This window comes from Eptesicus fuscus, chromosome 15, assembly GCF_027574615.1.
Source record: "Eptesicus fuscus isolate TK198812 chromosome 15, DD_ASM_mEF_20220401, whole genome shotgun sequence".
NCBI classification, from domain to species: domain Eukaryota; kingdom Metazoa; phylum Chordata; class Mammalia; order Chiroptera; family Vespertilionidae; genus Eptesicus; species Eptesicus fuscus.
In genome coordinates this window covers 71,983,369-72,005,745 of record NC_072487.1, presented here as the reverse complement: position 1 = coordinate 72,005,745, position 22,377 = coordinate 71,983,369, and the positions used below count along the sequence as shown (strand labels likewise).

The 22,377-nt window shown below is 43.3% G+C and overlaps 1 protein-coding gene across 16 annotated transcripts in view; it reads left to right on the top strand.

Annotated features, from left to right (window-relative positions):
* MAPKAP1 (MAPK associated protein 1) overlaps positions 1-22,377 on the top strand; it is a 199,553-nt gene that overhangs the window by 118,114 nt on the left and 59,062 nt on the right. For 14 of the 16 annotated variants that reach the window (XM_054726891.1, XM_028130852.2, XM_028130851.2 and 11 more), the window contains one exon: positions 14,308-14,415. The exons of 1 other annotated variant lie outside the window; for it this stretch is intronic. In XM_054726891.1, the coding sequence (XP_054582866.1) occupies positions 14,308-14,415 (108 nt within the window). Of the gene's footprint in view, positions 1-631; positions 912-14,307; positions 14,416-22,377 lie in introns of those variants that run through there. One more of the 16 variants, XM_028130861.2, reaches the window with a different exon arrangement.

Genomic DNA, 22,377 nt, shown 5'->3' with positions numbered 1-22,377 from the left:
TTCCCCACTGTGCAGAAAGGAAGTAGGTCAGTCTAGGAATCTGATAGGGCCTGATGTTGTCGTGGGGTCAGTAGGAGAAAAGCATCATCATTGGAAAACCAATTATAAGGGAAAAGCTGGTTTGAGAAGGCAAGTTTAAAAAGTTTACAGTTGATTGTCATGTGAAATTAGAAGCAAATAAGTGCTTGGCGTTCTGGTTGTTCCTGCAGAGATAGACCCACACCCTTCATTTTCAATGGTGCTTGGGACCTGCTGTCTCACCCAGGGCTAGAGCCTCTTTCGCCTCAGCCACTGGCACCCAGCTGTTTAGAGAACACTGTCAGTCCTGGTGCCTCACTGAATCTGCTCAGCAGCCTGTCGGGTACATGCAACTAGTATCCTCATTCTACAGCAGAGGAAACTGAGGTTCAGAGAGGAAGGATGTGGTTCGCCCAAGCCAGTCTCTGACACACACAGATTTGAATGGAAGTCTTCAGATTCCACAGTATCATAGCAAAGTCTGATGATCAAAAACATTTGGCCCCAAGCTTGTTCTGCATTGAGTCGGGTTGGAGTCACCGTTTTTATATAGCTCAGAAAAGGCTGCAGACAAATGAAGTCTCCTTTTTGTTCCTTTTGTTTTTGTCCTTAGGTGCTTGTGACTAAATTCACTAATTTCACTGGCTGTCAAGGCTGTGTGAAGGAAAATGGGTTTGAACTGCTGTGGTTTTTGAGTACTGGACTGGATGTCAGAAACCTTTGCCATCACGGGGAATTCTGTCACTCTGGATTTACTATCTGTTCCCCGCAGCCGAATTCCTCAGCAGTGTGATTTAGCGCCTGGCTCCCCATCAGCCAGTTTTGGCATTTATTTGAATGCATTACCCCACTGGTTTCCATAAACTATTTTACAATTGTTTAAAATAAATGACTGTTTATTTCCACAAAAACCATCTGTATTTCTTTACAGAGCAACAGATAACTGTATGTAGAATTTGGTAATGTCGCAGTGACTCAAGTTAAGAAAAACAGATTGGATTGAAAAATTGGATGCTAAGGGATAATGTTAAAGGCTTCCATCCTTCCTAACAAGTGAAATCTGGATTTGAAGGAGGAAAAAATTTTTCTTTCTCACAAGTAATATCAGGCCTCCTTTCTCCAAAGGAGAGTGCATTCATGGCAGGTGGGTGACAGGATGTGGACTGTTAGCGTTCCCCGAGGTACGAAGTGTGCGCCCCTTTCAGCACTCGCTCTGCCTGAGACAGGCAGTGTGGAGACGGCTCCTGGCCAGTGGCTTCCAGCCTTCTCCAGGTTTTGCAGTTTGGGGTTTCCATGACTACTCTTCTTGCTCTGATGTTGAGTGGTTTCCATTGAGCCCTGTGTGTTTCAGCTAAGAGAACTCTGGTACAAAGCACATTGGAACAGGTTGCTGTGGCAAGGGACCCAAACGGATTGGGGTGGGGACTTCCATTATCCAGCCAGTGTCCAAAGCAGCAGTGTCTCAGCTTGACCCACACCAGCTCCATCCATCCCCCGGAAACGCAGGGAGAGCTGGGGCATTATTGGGAGGGAGTCTCCAAGCAGCGGGACATTTGGAGTCAGACGGAGTTGGAGCTTCAAGTCTGCTTTGGAGGAAGGGGTAGTCAGGGTGGTAGCCAAGCAGACTGGGTTTCTGTTTAGTCAGGAAGTATCCACTATACGCACCTGGTGCTGTGGCCATCCTAGGAATGCAGAAATACTAAAATATACTCTCAACTTGCATACAGCTGGTACAAGAGCCAGCCCGTCAGAGATCTTTTTAGTGTGGGCTGCTCAGAAGTCCAGAGGCAGTGGCTCCTACGCAGAGTTTTGACTCCCTGAGTAGGAGAGAACAGCACTAGAGAAGTGAAGTAGAAGGAAGATTATTCCAGACAGAGGCACTGTATAAGCGAAGACACAGAGGGTTGAAATGGCATAGTTTGGAGGATATGTCTGGATTACTGTGTCATTAGGTGGGAGGTGGGAAGGGAAGGAAATGAGATCAGTGTAGGCCACCTTTAGAGGCAGCCTTTGCTGAGAACTAGAAATACCCACCCACCCGCCCCTCTAACAGTGCAGCCGGGAAAGCAGAAGCAGCAACCTAGGAACAGGACGTATTGAACCCTAGGAACAACTGTACGAGGTAGGAGTGTTATTGTCCCTCTATGACAGATGGGGGAGTAAGGCACAGACAGGCTAAGTAACTTGCCCAGGGTCACATAGCTATTGAGTGGTGGAGCTGGGAATTCAAACACAAGCAGTGGCTGATAACCATTATACCGTCCCAAACGTGTTGGGGTCAGCAGAGGTTGCAAGGCACTCCTTAGAACGATCACACACACACACACGCCCCACAATGTGGAGTTTAGGGCAGGGATCAAATCCATACCTCCCTACCCCCAGTCTGCAGAGGACACACCACCTTTATTCTCAAAGCCTGAGTGGCGTCCTAGCTGGTTTGGCTCAGTGCATAGAGAGTCGGCCTACAGACTGAAGGGTCCCGGGTTCGATTCTGATCAAGGGCACATGCCTGGGTTGTGGGTTCGATCCCCAATAGGGGGTGTGCAAGAGGCAGCTGATCGATGATTCTCTCTCATTATTGATGTTTCTATCCCTCTCCCTCTCCCTTCCTCTCTGAAACCAATAAAAACATTAAAAAAAAAAAAAAAGCCTGAGTGGATGTGTCAGGACTGCCCTAGAGGGAGGTTGAGTAGGTCAGAGAGACAGTACAGAGTCACCCTTGGGTTTCCACAGCCCATGTGGAATCTGTGAGGAGGACGGGGCCGGCACAGTTGTCTGGACTGGGGGATAGAGCAGTAGATGGGCACTCTGACCCTTGGTCCGCTGGTCCTGGCCTCTCTGGGAACAGAACTCTGAGCACCAGCAGCCCAACCTCAGATGCTCCAGTCCTCTTCACCTTTGCTCCTTTGAGCAGCTCTGGAAGTCTCTGTGGTCCAATCCATGGCTTGACTGGACCACGGGGAACCCCTGAACATCCTAGGATCTCTGCTGTTTTAGTTCCTGGCTCCTAAGGTGTCTCCGCAGCCGCTGCTGAGCCCCTGTAATCTATGGGGAGCCAGAGACAGTGAGAGAAGGCCCCCGAGGCCACAGTCCCTAATCTGATCTAGCTGGAATTGTTCCACCTCATTTTTTAAAATTGGATTTTTAATGACAAAAGTAATGCCTGTATATGCCCACTGTCAAAAATCCAAACAAGATAGAAGTCTATAAAGTAGAAAGCAAAAGCCTTCACCTTTGCTATTACCCCATCCTACACCCAGAGTTAATTCTAGTCAACAGAGCAACTGTGAGAACAGTTCAGCTCATTTCCTTTCAAATTGGGTTGGGCTAAATGTGCAGCAAATTTGCACTCACACATATAAATGCACATATTGCTGGGTTTGACTTTATTCAACGAGCATACTCCATACAGTCTATATATTTTTATTTAATAATGTATCATAGAAATCTTCCCATGTCTTATTAACTTAGCTTAATTTTTTAACCGCTACATAACATCCCAGTGTACATTTATACTGTAATTTATTTAATAGTTTCCTACTGGAGAAATTTAGATTGTGCTATTTTTGATACTAAAACAGTGCTGCAGTGAACATCTTTGAACATGCATCATTGTGTGCTTGGAGTAATGTTTCTCAGGATAGATTCCTTTGTTGGGTCAAGGTTGTTCAATTTTAAATGCCACCTCGTTGAAGTCATTGTATTTAACAAAGATTATTGTGCCCCTACAAAGAGCTGAGCTCTGGTAATGCAGAGTTGTGCTTTTCCCAAAGTCTCTCCACCCCCATCTTTAAAGAGTGCCCTGACTGGAGAGGGGTGAGGGTAGAACAACAACAAATAGACAAAATTGCTTCTCATCCAGCATGCTCTGTGCACTGACAGAGGCAAGGCCCCAGGAAGTCGGGATGAAAGAGCTCTTGATTCTGACATGGATTCAGGCAAGGCTGCAGGGAGGAGGGGAGATGCCAAAAGGTGTGCCTTCCTCCTCCTCCTCCTCCCAGGAGCCCATCTGTGAGGCTGGGTATTCAAGAAGAAATTCGTTCTAAAGAATTATGATGCTCCTGCATTTTCTCCTCCACAAAGAAGGAAATCTCGGCTGTACGCCCTTTCCTTTCCTCCTCTTGGCACTTTCTGATTGATGATTGGAAATGATGGCAATACATAAACTATTTTTCTTTTTATTTTATGACCTGGTAATAGCAGTAACATATTTCCAGTAAATGTTTTCTATCGCAATAAAAAAGTTGTAACAGGACTAGAAATGGGTATAGTTAAACCCTAAAGAAATCACACTTTCAGAACTGTGGATTGAGGCAGTAACTCTGTAAATCATTTGACTTAGGAAAAGGCCCCCTCCCCGGGAAAAGATCAGGGCAAGCAGCTGGTGTTCAGGTTTAGTGCTCGTGGGCTAGGTACCTGCTGTTAGGGCTGGGGGCTATCAATTTTAACCCCCTCAAGACCAACTACCCCCTCTGTCTTCCCTCCTCATCTCCCAACCTAGATTTCACTCCTTTCTGAACTGATAAATCATCTCAACTTACAATTTCTTTTTTTCAACCCGAAGGTCAAGAAGATTGTAGACTCTCTTTCTGGAATACAGCATAGGAGTGTGGTTATAAGCACAGACTCTGGGGTCATACACCTTGTCCTGGCCTCACCATGAGCACATGATGTAACTGCTTCACTTTTTTTTTCTCTCCTCTTCTGTAAGTGGGGTTTATAATAGGGCCTAACCTCATAGAGGTTATGATTGGAGAGCTAATGCACCCAAGGCGTTTTGTTAAAGGCCAGGTGAGACCTCGGTGTCGTGTCAGTCACTGTAGTTTTCAAAAAAGATCACCTGATGATCTTGTTAAATTGGCACAGCGGTATAACAGGCGACAGCCATTGAGTGTTTATTAGTCCTGTGCATTTTGTCACGCATAATCTTTGCAGTTACTCCAGGAAGGTTTAGATCACCTAACTTACCGAGTGTCACATAGCTTGTAAAAGAGCCAAGATTTTAATCCAAGTCTTTTTTACTCCAAAACCCAGGCTCCAACCACCACATGTCCACCTTTTAGGATTAGATACTCAGTAGGACCCGAGACGGTGAAACCTGGAGCAGTTCTGTCTCACTCCAGACTCCAGACGTGACCTCCTTTGGCTGACAAAGCTTTGCAGTGTAGTGTGGAGAGCCTGTGCTCTGGAACCGCGAGGACTAGGCAAAAAAAGCATTTCCTTTCCCTAATTGCAGGCAGAGCAGCCTGCCCCCTCGGTTGACCCTTGTTTTGGCTTTGTTACTCTTAAGAGGATGAATAGCAGCTGCTCCTTCTGTGTCTGGTGTCCTTAACATGCCCTAAAAATCGGGCCTCTCCACCCTTGGTCTTTAATTTCTGATTCTAGCTGACACCTCCATTAATGGTCCAGTGCAAGCTTTCTGTCGACTTGAGGACGACTGTGTAAAAGTGGTTTTGCTGTCCTATCAATAATAGTCATAATTTCCCCAATACTCTCATCAGCAGTGAATTGAGTCTTGCAGCAAAGAAATGGAAACCCCAGTGCAGTGGTTTGAGAGTGATTTGTCTTGTAGACGGCGTCTTGTTTCAGTAAAATCAGGTCAGTGCAGACTGCTGGGTCAGACGCAAGTCTGATGAAAATTAGTTGGAGGAAATTGATCATTTGAACCTTAGGTTATTTTTAGCTGCTACAGCTTTTTAATATCTCTTTTTTTATTTACTTGCATTTGTTTTAATAAACTTTAACCATCATTGTCAGGCAAATTAAATGTTTTCGCCATTTCAGCCAAGCTGTTGATAAGAAGAAGGACTGCTCTCTCTACCCCACAGTAGCACGGCCTTCCCTTCCCTTCACAGCTTTGGGATTTGCGGTCGTTATGGCGCTGTTTAAACACTTACACCCACTCCTCATCCTCCGGCCATTTCTGGGGTTTGTTTATTGCACAGACTGGCCCCTTGACCAGTCTGTTCTTCATTGCTATTGAAAGTTAATGGGGGCAAAATTGCATTCCCAAACATTTGAACCTGAAGTGGCCAAGGCCGAACTTAGTTGATCTCTGGTGATCGGTTCAATTTAGTTACGATTTTTTGCCATTAGGCTGGGGCTGAATGATGGTGATTTGGTTGAGGCCAAATGTCTGAAGAAAATTGGCTCTCTGATAAGAGTGCTGTTATCAGAGGGGGCTACCTTCTCATTTACATTTAGATGAGTATTGATTATTTATTTACTCAGAGAAGTGAGATTCGTTTCCAATCTTATCTTTCTCGTCTCTGCTTGTCAGCAGAAAGAGAGATAGAGCTCCTGACATCAGGCCAAGATAACAGCACTTTGTAGTAAAGATAAAAGTTGGAATGGGCCTTTTTCTAGTCTTGACTGAAAGGATAAGTTTTAAAAATTAGAACTGATGGGTCATGCTTTCAAAACCTTTCCTGAAGGTTTTGCAGTTTAACTAGGCAGGAGAATTGGTTTATTGGAACAGCCTTGGTCTTTCTTCTTTTGTAATAGGAATTGTATTTAATTCGATTATATTCAGCTGTTTCACTGAGAGCAAATTGTGTATTGGCTCAGAACAGGCTAAAGTGTGACCTTATTGTCATGTCAGCTTGTTCCTTTTTTATTATTTAAATTCCAAATTGTCCAATCTGAGCCTCAGAGGGGGTATAAGCTGCAGTGGTTATCACTTGAATATAATTCAGTGCTTATATTAAGATCAAGCAGAAAATGATTATAGTCGCCCCTAGAGGAAGAGTTATAAGCGATGGGACTGACATTTTAGAATAGCTGATGTTGGGTCTGAGCTCTGATATTGACGCGTCAGCTTGTCAGTGATGGCTTTGGCTCAGTGAGGAAATCGCGTTCAGCCGGCCTGCCATGGAGCAGACAAGGCTTGGCACAGTTCGCCCCAAATGGGTCTCCCTGCCACCAGTCTCCTGCAGCCCATTGTCAACAGTGCCACCAGAAGAGTCTTACAAAATATACGGCTGATTATGTCATCCCCTTGCTCTGTTAGCATGCGTTGCTTTTATAAGAGAGAATCCAAACCTTGACCAACAGTCTGGGTCAAGTATCCCAACTGCAGCTCCCCCTTGAACCCCGATGGAGCTTGGGCCTTTTGCACATGCTGTTTCCTCTAGGAATTCACTAATTCCCTCTTCTTCCCCTGGCTCCACGTCCTCCTTCAAGACTGCGTTCAGATGTTTCCACCTCAGGAAGGGGAAGTTCATCGTCCCCTCTCCTGTGGTCCTCAGCACCTTGTCCTGACCAGGGGAGGAGCCCTGTTGGGTCTTTGTAACTTAACTGCTCATGTGTGTCTTGCTGCCTCTTTAGCCTGCTTGAGAGCAGGAATCATTGATTTATTCACCTGTGTCTGGGACATTGTCAGTGTTCAAAAAAAGTGTGTTAACCGGATGTATGGATGGCATTATAACACCACATATCTTTTGGTATCTCTGCTGCCGTGGTTGGTTCTGTGGGTTCAGACATTTCCTCACCACTTTTAGACTATATTTGTAGGACCTGGGAGACTAGGGAGCTTGGGAACCCTGGCTGCTGAACAAGTCTCTAGTCTGAAATGCTGCCTGTGGCTTAAAGGCAAGCTGGTTTAAACAGGTATGCTCCCTCTCCCACCCCACACGCCTGCCTTGGACACTTTGATGCCAGCCTTCCCCGCCACCGTGTCTCTTCCTTTAATGGGGCTGTTAGTCTGTTGTGACTTTGGACTAGGGATCTGCCTGCACCGCATCACAGTGGCTTCTGTTCCGGCCTGTACTTGCAATAATACTAGTAGCGGCCGCCATTGAGCTCTTCGCTAAGGGAGTCGAGGATTGTCTCAATCCTCACGGCAACCTTCTGAGGGAAGTTCTGTTATCCTTGTTTTACAGATGAGAAAATACACAGGAGATGAGTAGCTTTCCCAGAATGCATTGTTACCCCCTGAGAGGGTACAGACACCAGGAGTTTTCTGCTCAAAACCCAGCCTTGCCTCTTACTTGCTCACACTTACCCTTCTTCGGACTACTTTCAGATTAAAGCAGCTCTTTAAGCTGGCGAATGGAAAATAGTTGGCATGAAGGTGGTCAGCCTTTGACTTTATCATTTGTCCTCAAAGAATACATGAGCTGAAAATTACATCAAGGAAAACAGAAAATAAAGATCCAGAGGGTGAAATGACATGTGCACCTAGTCATCATTCAGGCCACACGTTTAGAGCTGAACTTCCTAATGGGCAAAGGAGAAAGGGACACAGTATCAGTTAGTTACATGATTTATGTTCAGCTGTCTGAAAATACAGATGAGCCCGGCCAGCGTGGCTCAGAGGTTGAGTGTCAACCCAGGAACCAAGAGGTCACTGGTTCGATTCCTGGTCAGGGCATATGCGCGAGGTGCAGTCTCCATCCCCAGTAAGGGGCATGCAGGAGGCAGCTAATCAATGATGTTTCTCTCTCCTCGATGTTTCTGTCTCTCTAGCTCTCTCCCTTTCTCTCTCTAAAATATCAATAAAAACATTTTTAAAAATAAATAAAATAAAAATACAGGAGAGCAAACCCATTGCTCCAAGGAATTACAGTGCTTCCTGCTGCCGAGGTCTGAAGGAAGTTTCTCCTGTGGCTCTTTAGAAACAAGGCACAGAACGATAGGGGCGATGGTGTGGCTTCTCTCTCTGGGCTTCTGCACTTGTTTCCCATTGGACTTGAACTCTCAGCTGGCTCTCAGCTATCAAGGTATTGCATACTGACGCCTTTTATGTTTCAGTCGAGGATTAAAGAGACCGAGAAAACTGGACTAGCATGTATGCATCCCCCACCCAGCAGATAGTACAGATTTTCTTTGAAATTTATGCACTGAGATGTTTGCCAAAATCCTGCTCGAGTATTAGAACTTGGAACCCTCCCAAAGTGCCCAGAGCAGTATTTTGTTCTAGCCCATTTGGTGGCATGGCATTACTGCAATAAATGCGTCACTGCAGTGCCCGACAGAGTTCCTTGTCACCGCAGAGGAACTGCTTCCCAGAATCTCCCTTTGTGTCCCCTCTGCTGTGAAGTGGAGGGCTTGCGGCTTCATGCGCAGCTGTGACATTTTAAAACCTCTTTCCAAAGGGTGGCTGTTGCCTTGAGAACTATGTCCTGTTCAGTGTGAAAGAGCCTTTTATATTTTATATAATCATTTCTTTGGCAGAAGTATGTTAAAAGAAACTGACCTCACAGCTTGTCTTTTTTAAATGGTTTTGGCTGCTGTTTTTTCTTTCCTCCCATGTCAGCTGCCTAAAAATTAAAACAAGCATTTTATAGAAACTACAGTTTGATTTGTCATAATCTTGTTGTCATAAGTCTGGGTTGTCATAATCTTGATTATAATCAACAGACATTTATTAAGTACTTGTTACGAACAAGGCACTCTGGTTCGTATGTAACATAGAGAGTGTAGGCCTAGAGAGCTCTGGGTATGAATCCTAGTTCCACCACTTTCTGTGAGACGTTGCGCAAGTTTCTTAAGACTCTGTGAGTCACAGAACAGAACACATACTCTTTCATCCTAGGGTGACAGTAAATGAAATGATCTGCATAGTACTTGGCACAAAGTAGGCCCTGCTATGTTATGTTACGTAGTCTTAGTATTGTTCCAGTCTGATGATGAGGAGTGATGATAGCTGACACTTAAATAGCACTATTAATGTACCAGACCCTGTTCTAACTGCTTTACAACTGTTAACTCATTGAATCCTCACAGGCCTCTGAGGTGGGACTCAGCCAGGGCCAGACCAAGGCAATCTGGCCCCAAGTCCATGCCCTTCATCATTACACTATATTGCTTCTCATCTCTACCCTGCCTTTACACAACATGGCCTGAAGTTATCAATCTGAATTTTTCAGGGGAAAATGTGCAAAAATAGTCTTTCTATGTGAGATAAGTTGCCCAGTGTTTGGGCAAGAGTAAAGAGAGAAATTGATCTTTGGAACAGAGAGTTGTCCATTTGGGTTTAGATCTCAGGTCTCGCCTACAGTTTAACCATCAACCTTCCCCAAAGTCAAGACCCATCAGTTGTTTGCTAAGTTCAAAAGTAGGTTTCCAAGTTGTTCTTTAGCTTTTATGGAAGAGCAGCGTAGCCAAAGCAGATGACAGTCAAAATTTTAGTTACTAACAAGACTGGGCACACACAGGAATATTTTTAAGGACAGATGGGAGGTAGCCTTCCTGGATGGATGGAAAGATAAGGCGATTCTGTCCTCACAAGGACCTGGGATACAGCCATGGCATGAGATATTTAGTATGTGTGGATTTCATTAAAATAAATTATTTCAGATCATTTTCATTTTGAATTCATAGAAACCAGAAGTTAAGTGATTCAGAACCCAAATGAATCCACAAATCTATAAAAATCTATACTTATGCTATAAACTATGGCCTCTTTATAATTGGCCAGTAATTTATAGTTTGCAAGAGAAAGAAAGGTTCAAAACACATAGGCTTTATAGTCAAAGATCCTTGGCTTTCATTTTTCTGTTTCTACTTCCGACCTTTCTTCAGGGACCCAGTCTGGCAAAGGGGGATAATAATATCTACTTCTCAGAGTTGCTGCGAGGATTCAGTAAGGTAACATATACAGAGTGCTTGGCATATCATGGTCATTCAGTAAATGAGAGTCATCATCATACTAAGCTTCAAGGGGAAAGTCCTAAATCTACTTTCCAGAAACAAACTAGTTCAGTAGAAATATCTGCAACACCCAAGAAACAAGAAAGTAAATGTTGAATGATGGCATTTATGGCTTTGAGAGTGGTGCAGGCACTTGTGTTTAGGGATACAGGACCCTTCTTAGTACTCCCTACCTACCCTGGTTTTCCTCATCCATGTTTCCCAGGCAGCTGCAGTGCCTAGAAGGAGGAAGTGTACAAAGGAGACCAGCCTGAAGTCCACCCTAATGCAGCCACATGTTGGCTCCCAGCGATCAGGAAAGGGTGGCTTACTTTAATCCAGCTGTCAGGTAGACAGCTCGAGAAGCCCAACGCCCTGTACACTGCCCTCAAAGTCTCAGTAAGCATGCTAGGTTGCAGGGTTACTTAAGATGAAAATATCGATCTACATAAACAGATAATGTCTAATTTGGATTAAATTTTGCATATGAAAGACCCATTGCAGATGCCATGATATGTGATAATTATAGTATCCTCAGAAAAATGGCATAGTAAGAAATCAGAGGGCTTGTAAGTGTATACGATGTTTAATAAATTATAAAAGTAGCCTTTATTTAGTATAGGAAATGTGAAAAATACAGAATAATACCAAAGAGAAAGAAAAGCACTCATTTTCCCACTATGACCACTACTCACATTTTGGAAACAACCTTTCAGTATTTTTCCCCCTGTGACTTTACATATATTTTTCAAAATTGCAATCCTTCTGCACATATTGTTATAATTCTCTGTTTTCATAAAATAACATATTATAAACATTAATATATATAAAAGCCTAAGTGACCATTCGACTGTTTGACCATTCGACCGGTAGCTATGACACACACTGACCACCAGGGGGCAGATGCTCTGACCAGTAAGTTAGCTTGCTGCCGGGGTCCGGCCAATTAGGACTGGGCAAGATGAGCCGGACACACCCTGGAGTCCTCCCATGGTCCCTTCCCGGCCCTGATCAGCCCAGATCAGCCCCAATCGGGACTGGGCGAGATGGCCCTGATTGGCCCGATCAGCCCTGATCAGGACTGGGTAAGATGGGCCAGACACACCCAGGAGCCCTCCCGCAGTCCCACCCTGGCTCCGATCTCCCAGATTGCGAGAGAGCACAGGCCAGGCCAAGGGACCCCACTGGTGCACAAATCCGTGCACTCTGGGCCTCTAATATATATATATATATCTCCAGCGACTGTTACAGAGGAACGACCAGAATGACCAGTCGCTATGACACACACACTGACCACCAGGGGGCAGACGCTCAGTGCAGGAGCTGCCCCCAGGTGGTCAGTGCACTCCCACAGCAGGAGCACCGCTAGCCAGAAGCCGGGCTCACGGCTGGCGAGCGCAGGGGTGGTGGCGGGAGCCTTTCCTGCCTCCACGGCAGCACTAAGGAGCGGGCAGGCAGGCGTCAAGGAGTGAGCAGGTGGGTGGTTAGGAGCAAGCAGGCAGGCAGTTAGGAGTGAGGGGGTCCCCAATTGTGAAAGGGATGTCTGACTGCCGGTTTAGGGCTTAACCTTTTGCACTCGGATGTCGAGTGTGACTCGACACGGTTAGCATCGGTAGCAGCTAGAGAAAAAGCAAGCGAGTGCAAAGGGTTAAACCAGCAGTTGGACATCCCCCGAGGGGTCCCGGATTGTGAGAGGATGCAGGCCAGGCTGAGGGACACCCTTCCCGCCCCGCCCTACCCCCCAACCCCCATGCATGAATTTTGTGCATCGGGCCTCTAGTGTTTTATAAGATTAAATATTCTTGCAACATTACCATTAATATCTTCATGGTACTTCATAATATTTTGTTTAACCAGGTATTTCACAGTATTTTATTACATCTCGGTTGTTTCCTATCATGAAAAAATGATTTATTATAGCTAAACTTTGTACCCAGATATCACTGTAAATTCATAGAAGTGGATGTCAGTGCCTCACACACAGTGTTGCTGGGAGTTATTGGGGATGAGAGCTCATATAACAGGCCAGTGTCTTGGAAAGCAGCTCTCCAGCTTCAGGGGTGAGGATGCCCCAGCTGTGAACGGTGGCTGTTAGGGAGGGGAAAGGAGAGGGGGCATAGGAATCTCTCACCAGCGAGGTTTTCTTAAAGTCCAGCTGGACATGATTTTCCTGTGATTACTTCCACCAGTGAATGTGAAGGCTGCAGTGACCAGCAGCAAATGTGCCTGGTGATTGACAGATGTTATCACAGACAGGTGACAGGTAGCAGAGACCACGAATTACCTGTATTTCCACACCTTTATTTAATCTTTTTGAAATTAAACTGAACTATGTATAAGGTTGCAATGGGTACATTCTTGATCTGAATATAATGTATGAGAGTTTATAAGAATGGTGTAGACTTCTGAGCATGTACTTGCTTAAATACATAGTTATATGTGTTTTGAGCATTGTTTATAAAGGTTTAAAAGCTGTAAGTATTGTAAAAAAAAAAAAAAGGACTGAATGTATGTAAGAACTCTGAGAACTGGCAGAGTGCTGATGAAATTAAGTTAGAGAACAGGTCAAATATACCGTGAAACTACAGTGCTGCAGATGAGCATAGAATTTGGGAGAGGAGAATGGCTGAGATGAGGGAGACGCTCCGCCTGAGAAAGGAGGAGTACTGGCTAAGTGACAGCAGCTGAAGAACAGTCTCAAAATATGTGTTCTGCCTGGGAGGCCTCTGCTGCTCCCCTCCAATCTCTCACCTCCTGTCTGACCAAACACGCCTTTCATGGCCCAAACAGTAAGAGTTTCTTACGCCTCTAATCTTTTCAGGACCCATTAGCAACAGGAGCGGTCTTTTGACTCTGATCATTGGACCCGTTAGGTGTTATCTGAGAAGAGCAAGATTGTCATTTGGCTTGACAAAGAAATACATGAGTAAATGTATAAAACGCCCCCGTGTTTTATTAAGATCTGCCAGAACCCCTTGTGTGACAGGCATAGCTAGGATTCCAGATTTCCAGGATTATTAAACCTTTATCTTCGTGTTTTCACAAATGTTTCAACAAAAAACATGAATCAGCATCCATTGTCCTTCTATCACCGTAACCCAGAAACCTGAGTTTTGTTTTGTTTTTTAAAAAATGAATTTTGGGGCTGTTCTAAACATACCTTATTCCTGCTTATAATTGATCATCCATTCTTATTTAATGATTATTAATTAATAAGTACTTTTTTGTAGGAATGAGTATTTTTCCTTACTTAGAGTACTTACTTCCTTAGGGTATATCATCTCTATTGTTCATAATAAGCCTTCAAGGTGATAAGCACTCCTTATTAGGAAACAGGCTCAGAAAAAGGTAGGTTAACTGCTCACATCTGAGAAACCATGTAGCTATGTTGTGATTCCAGGTCAGCCTGACTCAAACGCCATCTACCTCTCACCTCGGGGAGAACTGAGCGAAAACAGACGTGGTAATAGAACAGACAAGTGTGTGAAACCTTGTGCGAAAAATACCCAAACTCTTCCCATCTTGGATAGCCAGACCCTCAAGACAGACGTCAGCATTTTCCCAATGCTTTAACAGCTTTTTGCCAGTATGCGGTGTTTTTTCATGTTAAATTCACTGTTTCAGACTTCCTCCCCTCCTGCCCCTTTGATCTTGCAGGCCCTCAGTACCGCCTGGAGAAGCAGAGTGAGCCCAATGTCGCCGTGGACCTGGAGAGCACTTTGGAGAGCCAGAGCGTGTGGGAGTTCTGCCTGGTCCGCGAGAACAGTACGTTGGCCTCCTTGCTCCATGCTTGTTTTGTCCGTTCAAACATGCTTAGAAGTCATGTGTTGGGGACACTGGTCCGGGTTCCCTAGGCAGATTTCACGTAACTGTTTTTCAAGGCAGACTTTAGCCTTCCTGCCAAAATGAAATGATTGATTTCATGCTTTTTTGGGGGGGGCGGCGTAAAAAGTCTACATCCTGTTTAGCTCTCTGTGGTTTATATATTTTTTATTAAACTGTATCTTCCTAAATTAGGATCAGTCCTGGAAAACAGCTCAGAAATAGGAGACCTTTTCTGAGGCGAAGGCTATTTTGTATATAAGCAACTGGCCCTGTTACTATCGCTGTTTAGACAAACATCACGGTTTAGAAAATTCTGACCATTTGCATATTTTAGCAGGAGGCAGTGTAGTGGTTCCTAGTGCTATCTTGTAAGCCTCTTTAAAACTCCAGTTTCCTTTCATCCTCCCTTCTGAGTTTCTGAGTTGTGAATCTTTGCCATTCCTCTCCTCTATACTCCCACCGACTTTAGGAGCAAGTGACATGTAGAAATCGAGATTGTGTGGCCAGCTCTCCTTCTTCCTGCTTCAGGGCCTTCACACAGGCCGTTTCTTCTGTGCGGAGCACTCTTCCCCCCACTCGGGCTGTTTGTCATCCTTCGTCTCAGTTTAAATGTCACATTTTCAAAGAGGCCATCTGTGGTCTTCCTTCCCTCCTCATTTGGGTCCCCCATTATACATAGAACATACTACTTTTTATTCATTGCATATATGTTTCTGTTTAGAATTATATATTTTCCTCAGTTATCTTTCTCCCACAAGATTTGCCAGGTCTGTGAGGGTATCCCTGATCCATACCAAGTTGCCCTTCATTAATGTAACCAGTATTTACTCCTCACCCACTATAGGCCATGTACTATAGAAGCTTAGTAAATATATAAGGTCAGGCAAAAGTAGGTTTATGGTTGTGAGCACGTGAAACAGTTTATTCTTGTATTATTTATAAATTATTGTATTGTTTTCCATATGAATAACTGTAGACCTACTTTTGCCCCACCCTGTAGATTGAATGAGTGAATAAATGGCAGTTTTTTCGTCGTGTCACTGACCCTCTACACAAGGCTGCTGCTCTTTAACCAGGGCCCTGACAGCCTCTTCTAGGGAGGCATGTGCAAAACTCACCAGGAAGGTGAAGTGGGCTCAGTGTGTACCCAACATTTCTGCTGTTGGAAATCTATCTTGAGAAAAGATTTAAAATGCAATAATGATTTATGTATAATGATAGGTGTTAGATGTTTATAATATTTCTATATATAGTATCTACATAGTACCTCTATATGGGAAAATTATGTAGAGCATCACCTTTTGGTAAAGGCAAAACTAAGTAATAATTAAAACTGATTAAAATACACAAATCATAGAAAATTATTAATGGCCGATATTTGGGAGAAGATTGAACTAACAGAGGCAAGATTAATATCTAGAACCAATTTTGTCCTGATATCATTTGAATTTGAAGGCTTCAGTATTTAAAGAAAATTTTATAGCTTTTTAATTCATATATTGTAAAAGAAGAAAGGCCAAAAATTAATAAGCTAAAGCATTTAGCTCAAGAAATTAGAAAACAAACAGGAAAAGAAAACTAGAGAGAATAAAAGGAAAGAAGCAATAAAGATGAGAGCAGAAATTAATGAAATAGGAAATTTAAGGACATCAAAACCAAACATTGGTTCTTTGAAAAGACTAAACAAACTTGCTAAACCTCTGAGGAAATGGATTAGAAACATGGAAGAGAAACAAATAACAGAGAAACACAAATAGTAACAGAAATAAAAAGAGGTACAGTACAGATCTGCAGTCATGAAATAGATAATACAAGATTATTTTGAAAAACTCCAAACAAAAAATTGTGAAAATGTAGATGAAAAAGGGAAAATCCTAGAAAAAACAACTTACCAAAATTGACACAAGAAGAAATAGAAACTTGAATATTCTTGTAACTATTTTTTTAAATTGAGTTCATGATTAAAAACCTTGCCACAAAGAAAACTCAATCCCAGACAACTTTACTGGCTAGTTTTACCAAACACTTAAGGAAAAATCGAATCCAGTCTTACATCAGCTGTTCAAAAGAGTAGAAAAAGAGGTTACACTCTCCAATTCATTTTAAGAGGCTGTAATAATCTTACCAAACCCTAATAAAGACCATACAAGACAAAATATTTTCAGACCAATCTTATATAAATGCAAATATCCTACACAAAATATTAACAAACTGAATTCAGCATTATATTAAAACCAGTAGCCCATTTGCAAGAAGAATCCTGCAAGCGGCTGCTGCGGCCGCATGTGCTGCAGCTGCTGCCGCTGTTGCGGCTGCCGTGCCTGCACCCACGAGCCACTGCCGCCCACCCCGCTCCGGCCCTGCTCTGCCCCGCCCCGCCCGGGCTTTCCCTCTGGCAGCCACCTGACTTTCCGCTTTTCCTCCCTCTTCTAAGTTGTCTTCAGTCTTCACTCCTCCCTCCCTCAGCGTATGCAAATTAACCACCATCTTTGTTGAGTAATTTGCATACTTGCCCTGATTGGCTGGTGGGCATGGCTTTGACTGGTGGGTGTAGCGAAGGTGTGGTCAATTTGCATATTACTATTTTATTAGGTAGGATAATGTAACATTCCCAAGTTGGTTTTATTCTAGGAGTACAAGGTTTAGTTTAGCAATTAAAAAAATCCCAGTTGATATAATTTGCCACAGTAACAGATTAAAAGGAGAACAGCTATCTCAGGAGATGTGGAATACTCTTCAATCATTATAAGTTGTGTTTACCAAGACTTTTCATTACGAGAAAAATAACTTTGATGTAATATTAAGAGGGAAAATTGTCAAGGATACAAAATAACACAGTTAGACTAATCTCAACTATGTAAAATCAAAACAAACCAAAAACATAGAAGAAAAATTGAAAGGAAAATGCCAAAATATTAATAGTGGTTGTCTCTGGTTAGCAAGATTCTGGGTGATTCATTTTTCATCCTCTTTATACTTGTACTTTCCAGCGTTTCTAAAATAAGTATGCATGACTTTCTAAAAAGAAAAAGCAAGCAAGTAATAAGGGCAAGTTCACATAGATACCGATTACATCATGAGAGTACCTCTTAGTTTCATAATCCTTTGGACTGGTCACACCCAAGGAAGAATTATAACAACACATTCCTTTGTATCTTGCTTATCTGATTTTCTTACCCTCTCCCTTCTCCCCCTCCCCCCTCCCCCTCCCTTCTCCCCTCTCCCCTCTTCCCTCTCTCCTCTCTCCTTTTTCCTCTCCTTTCTCCCCTCTCTCTCTTCCCCTCACCCAAAGATATGATTTTTTTTTTAATCTGTTTTAGAGAGAGAGGAAGGGGGAGGGAAAGAGAGAGAGAGAGAGAGAAAGAGAGAAACATCACTGTGAGAGAAAAACATCTATCAGTTGCCTCCCGTACACACCGAGGTGGGGGATCAAACCCGAAACCTAGACACGTATGTGTCCTCACTGGAAATCAAACCCACAACCTTTTGGTCTATGGGACAACGCTTTAACCAACTGAGCCACCTGACCAGGGCTAAGAATCTCATCTTTTAAACATACTAGGGGAACTAATTTGCATAATAAGAACTCTGTAGTGGATTCTGTTTCAGAATGTTGATTCCTTGTTATATGAATGAGATAAAATTTATTTATTAGTGTCTTGGTAAATATTTTGGATATGTAACACTTATTCATGTAAAAGAATTTTCCAGATAACAAAGTGTGTCTGTGGTGAAAACTTAGCCTCTCTCCTCTCCCCTAATTCCCTTCCCCCAGACAAGTTGTTCCCAGTTTCTTTGGTATCTTTCCAGGGATTATCTGTGTATATGCAAGTATGTTCTGTATATGTACGTGAATACACCCACACAAATACACACACACATATTCAGTTGGCCCTCTGGGTCCACAGGTTTAGCCTCTGCAGATTTAATTGAAAATATTCTTGCCTGGCCGAAGTGGCTCAGTTGGTTGAGCATCATCGCATGAACCAAAAGATTACCGGTTCAGTTCCTGGTCAGGGCGCATGCCTGGGTTGAAGGCTCCATCTCTAGTAGGGGTTGTGCAGGAGACAGCCAATTGATGTTTCTCTCTCACTCCCTCTCCCTTCCTCTCTCTCTCAAATCAATAAAAACATATTTTAAAAAAGAAAATATTTTGGAAAAAAATGTTGTTATTGCTGACATTTACTATGTAATTAGGTCTCTACCAATATAGTGGTTGCACCTGTACTGAAACATACAAACTTTTTTCTAGTTATTATTCCCTAAACAATATAGTATAACTATTTACATAGCATTTATATTGTATTAGGTATTATAAGTAATCTGGAGATGATTTAAAGTTTATGGCAAGGACGAGCAAAGGTTATATGCAAATGCTACACCATTTTATGTAAGTGACTTTAGCATCCACAAATTTTGGTTTCCACCAGGAATCCTGAATCCAATCCCACACAGATACCAAGAGACAGCAAGACTGTATACACACACATTTGTATTCCTCCCTTTTAAAAAACAAATGACAGCAGACTGTCATCAGTGTTCTCCATTTTTATTTTATCATTTTGACAAATATTGTAGAGATTATTCCACATTAATCCGCATATTATTTCACCTCTTTCTTTTTTTAGCTGTTGCATAGTATTCCACAGTATACTGTGACTCCAAATTAGTTTTTCTTTGTTTTTAAGATAAGGCCCAACTTTCTTATACGAGGAAAGAGAAGCTGTGTGGTGGATAAAGCTTTGACATCTGGGCTCTTGTTCTTACTGTACTTCTAAGCATGAGCTCAGTCTTAAGTAACTTGCGTGACATCTGTGAGCTTTGGCATCCCCATCTTAAAGGATTGGCAAGGAATTCCAGTTCTTACACTCTTGAGTTAAGATCGTTGTGGTAGTGAAAGAAGACTTTACCAGCATTTAAAGGGCACAAGGCAGTGAATGGTTTGGAATCAATAGAATACTGTAACTAGTCTTTGTAAAATGGAAGTAAATTATAAAAGCAGTTCATTCTTCCTATAGAAAAAGTTCTTTAATTTTTTAAAATTTAAATAGCAATTTCAGTCAAGAACCAAGTATTGTTCTCTAGTAGCTACCTATGAAAAAATTGGATTGAGGTTTTAAAAATTTTCCAAAACAGAAATGTTTAAATCTTCTGTTGGTATATTCGATCAGGACAGGTTTGCTATCCTTAAAGCGAATTTGGAAGTGGACTAAATTATGAGCATCTATTATGCAGTGTTTAAGAAAATGATATCAAAACAGACAGTTCACATGCTGCCCCTGACACTTACTAGGCTGTGTGACCTTGTACAGTTTAACTTCTCTATCTGCCCTCATAAGGTTGTTATGAGGATTCAGTGAGTTTTAATAATCATAAAGCTCTTAGAATGGTGCCTGGCACATAGTAAACAATAAATGTTAACTGTGATGAATAAATGGTGAAAGAGCAGCATTCAAAAAAAAGAAAGCAATAAAGAGCAGCATATCTGGGGCTGACAGAGCCGAAAGGCCACAGTTGTGGAGGTCTAGAATCGGAACTGTCAGGGCCCCGAAGGAGGTGTGTGATGGGGAGAGGGAGAGAGGGTGGTGACGGGGCAAGTCTGTGAATCTGTGTCACAGGACCGGAGAACTTAGGAGCAGGGTGCTTTCCAGCCGGTGTGTTTTAGTGTTCTAGAAGAGATGTGCACTTTATAAGTAAAACCGTTTGATTGGGGAGAGTGCATAGGGTAGATGTATATAGCCTTTCAGTTTTTATTCTGAGAAGGAATGGGGCCTCACTTTTTATATCAATGACATCAAAAGATTTTTTTAAATTATTTGTTCAGGCCTTCTACTGTAAGGAATTATGCTAAACATTCTTTAAAAGTGCTCTCTCGTAATTTTCACAACCATCCTATAAGATGAGAGAGGTTGTGACTTGGCCAAAGTTAGCTTGCTGATAAATGATAGAACCAGAATTCTAAGTCAGCTGTCTGATTTCAAAGCCCACCCTGAGATTGTTGACAAAACAACCTACATTTCAACCCTGAGGATGGTGGTGACAATTGTCTTTCCACTCTATGGGAGAAGAAGCTTGCAAATGAAGCTGATACGACAAGAGTTTCTGCCTAGGGACTGAGAGTTAACATTTGTACTTGGATCTTGGCCTAAATAAGAAAATGACAAGCCAGAGTCCTGAGCTTTCCAGTTGGATTCTTGTCTGATAATCTACTACATCCTTCAGCCAACTGTCTGCTGCAAGCTGGAATCAGACCAGAAGGAAGCATTAGAACATTATGGAGAAGATGTAATGTAGGACGACTGCCATTCTTGTCCAAACATCTGTGTAAATCCTGGCACCAAACAGCCTCAATTTCCTTTTCTGCCAGATGTTGCCAGTGACCTTTTCTCTTACCCACTAGTCGTGTGTGGGTAACCCCATCAGGTCCTTAGAAGAAAGATGCAGCATGAACCAACTTGTTCTTTCCACAGCTTTAAGAGAGACACTTGGGACTAAAATAGGCCTGAAATTCCACTGGCTTTATGGAATACCAACAAAATGTCAGCACAGTGTCCTTCCTGTCTTACCACTCAGTAGCCTGTCCTTACAGCAGTTCAGCATCATGCTTAAAAGCCCAGCCCTTAGAATCAGGCAGACCTGGGTGCACCACTGCAGCCTCCGACATTGGGCAAATCACGTCCTCTCTGAGCCTGAGTTTCCGGTGTAAAAGGAGGTGGTTGAATCATTTTCACAGTTTGTTGTTGTTGTTGTTTTGAGATCTAAATAAGATACAAATGGTCTCCTTATAACAACCTTTTAGGCCAGGGTGGTCATCATCTGTAATTTATAGAAGAAACTGATACTTAGAGGGGTGATTTGCTTATCATCACATGAATTATCATTGGGGGCCTGGAAAACCATGTCTTCTGTCCATCAGTAAGGAGCAAGGGGTCCCAGCCCCACACCAGGCACCCATACCAGGGTTCCAGAGCTGGGAGGAGAAGTCCCTGTAACTATGGGTTGTAAAAACCAGCAGGGATTGTGGCTGAGGGACACGGAGGCTGCCAGACACCCAGGCACACGAATGTGCTCGGACTCCATTCCTCTGAGCTCCAGCACCGGGTGGCTCTGGGGGACCCAGATACATACAGGGAGAAATTGCATTATCTGGCATTGGGCAGGAACCCAGGGGCAGCTTTCTCCCAGACAGGGGTGCTTGCAGGGATCAGTGTTCCTGTGCTGGGACCTCCCCTGCCGCAGGGCTGACTGGCAGCCGTATCTGTTTGCTCTGCCCTGGGGATTCCGTGAGACCCCACCGCATCCAATTTGCAGCCCCACCCAAGCTATTTGCAGCAACTTTTCCATATGAATGGCCTGTCCTGCCTCAGGCTTCAGACTTTGCTAAAATCTCTCAAACAAGCTGCAGCTGATGATAGCATGCCCCAAACCTATCAATAAAAGGCCCAAGACCTGGCACTACCACCAGCCTGCCTTACTTTACAACTGGGCCTCGCCTACTGCAAAGCAGCTCTCCTGCTGCAGTTGCAGCTAGTCCTCACAGCCAATTGGCCTGGAGACCAACTCCTCTCAGACACCAATAGCAGTCAATGCTCAACTACAAGACTGTGCACACAGCCCACACAGGGGTGCACCTAGAGTGCCCAGCTCAGGTGCCTGGGAGGGCTGAGCCACTGGGCCCTACAGGACATCTACTACACAAGGCCTCTCTACCAATAACAGGAGACATAGTAGCTCTACCTAATACATAGAAACAAACACAAGGAAGCAGCCAAAATGTGGAGACAAAGAAACATGTCACAAATGAAAGAAATGGAAGCAAGCAAACTACTGGATACAGAGTTCAAAACCATGGTTACTCAGTGATCTTCATGAGACTTTTAAGGATCTTAGTGAGAATGTCAA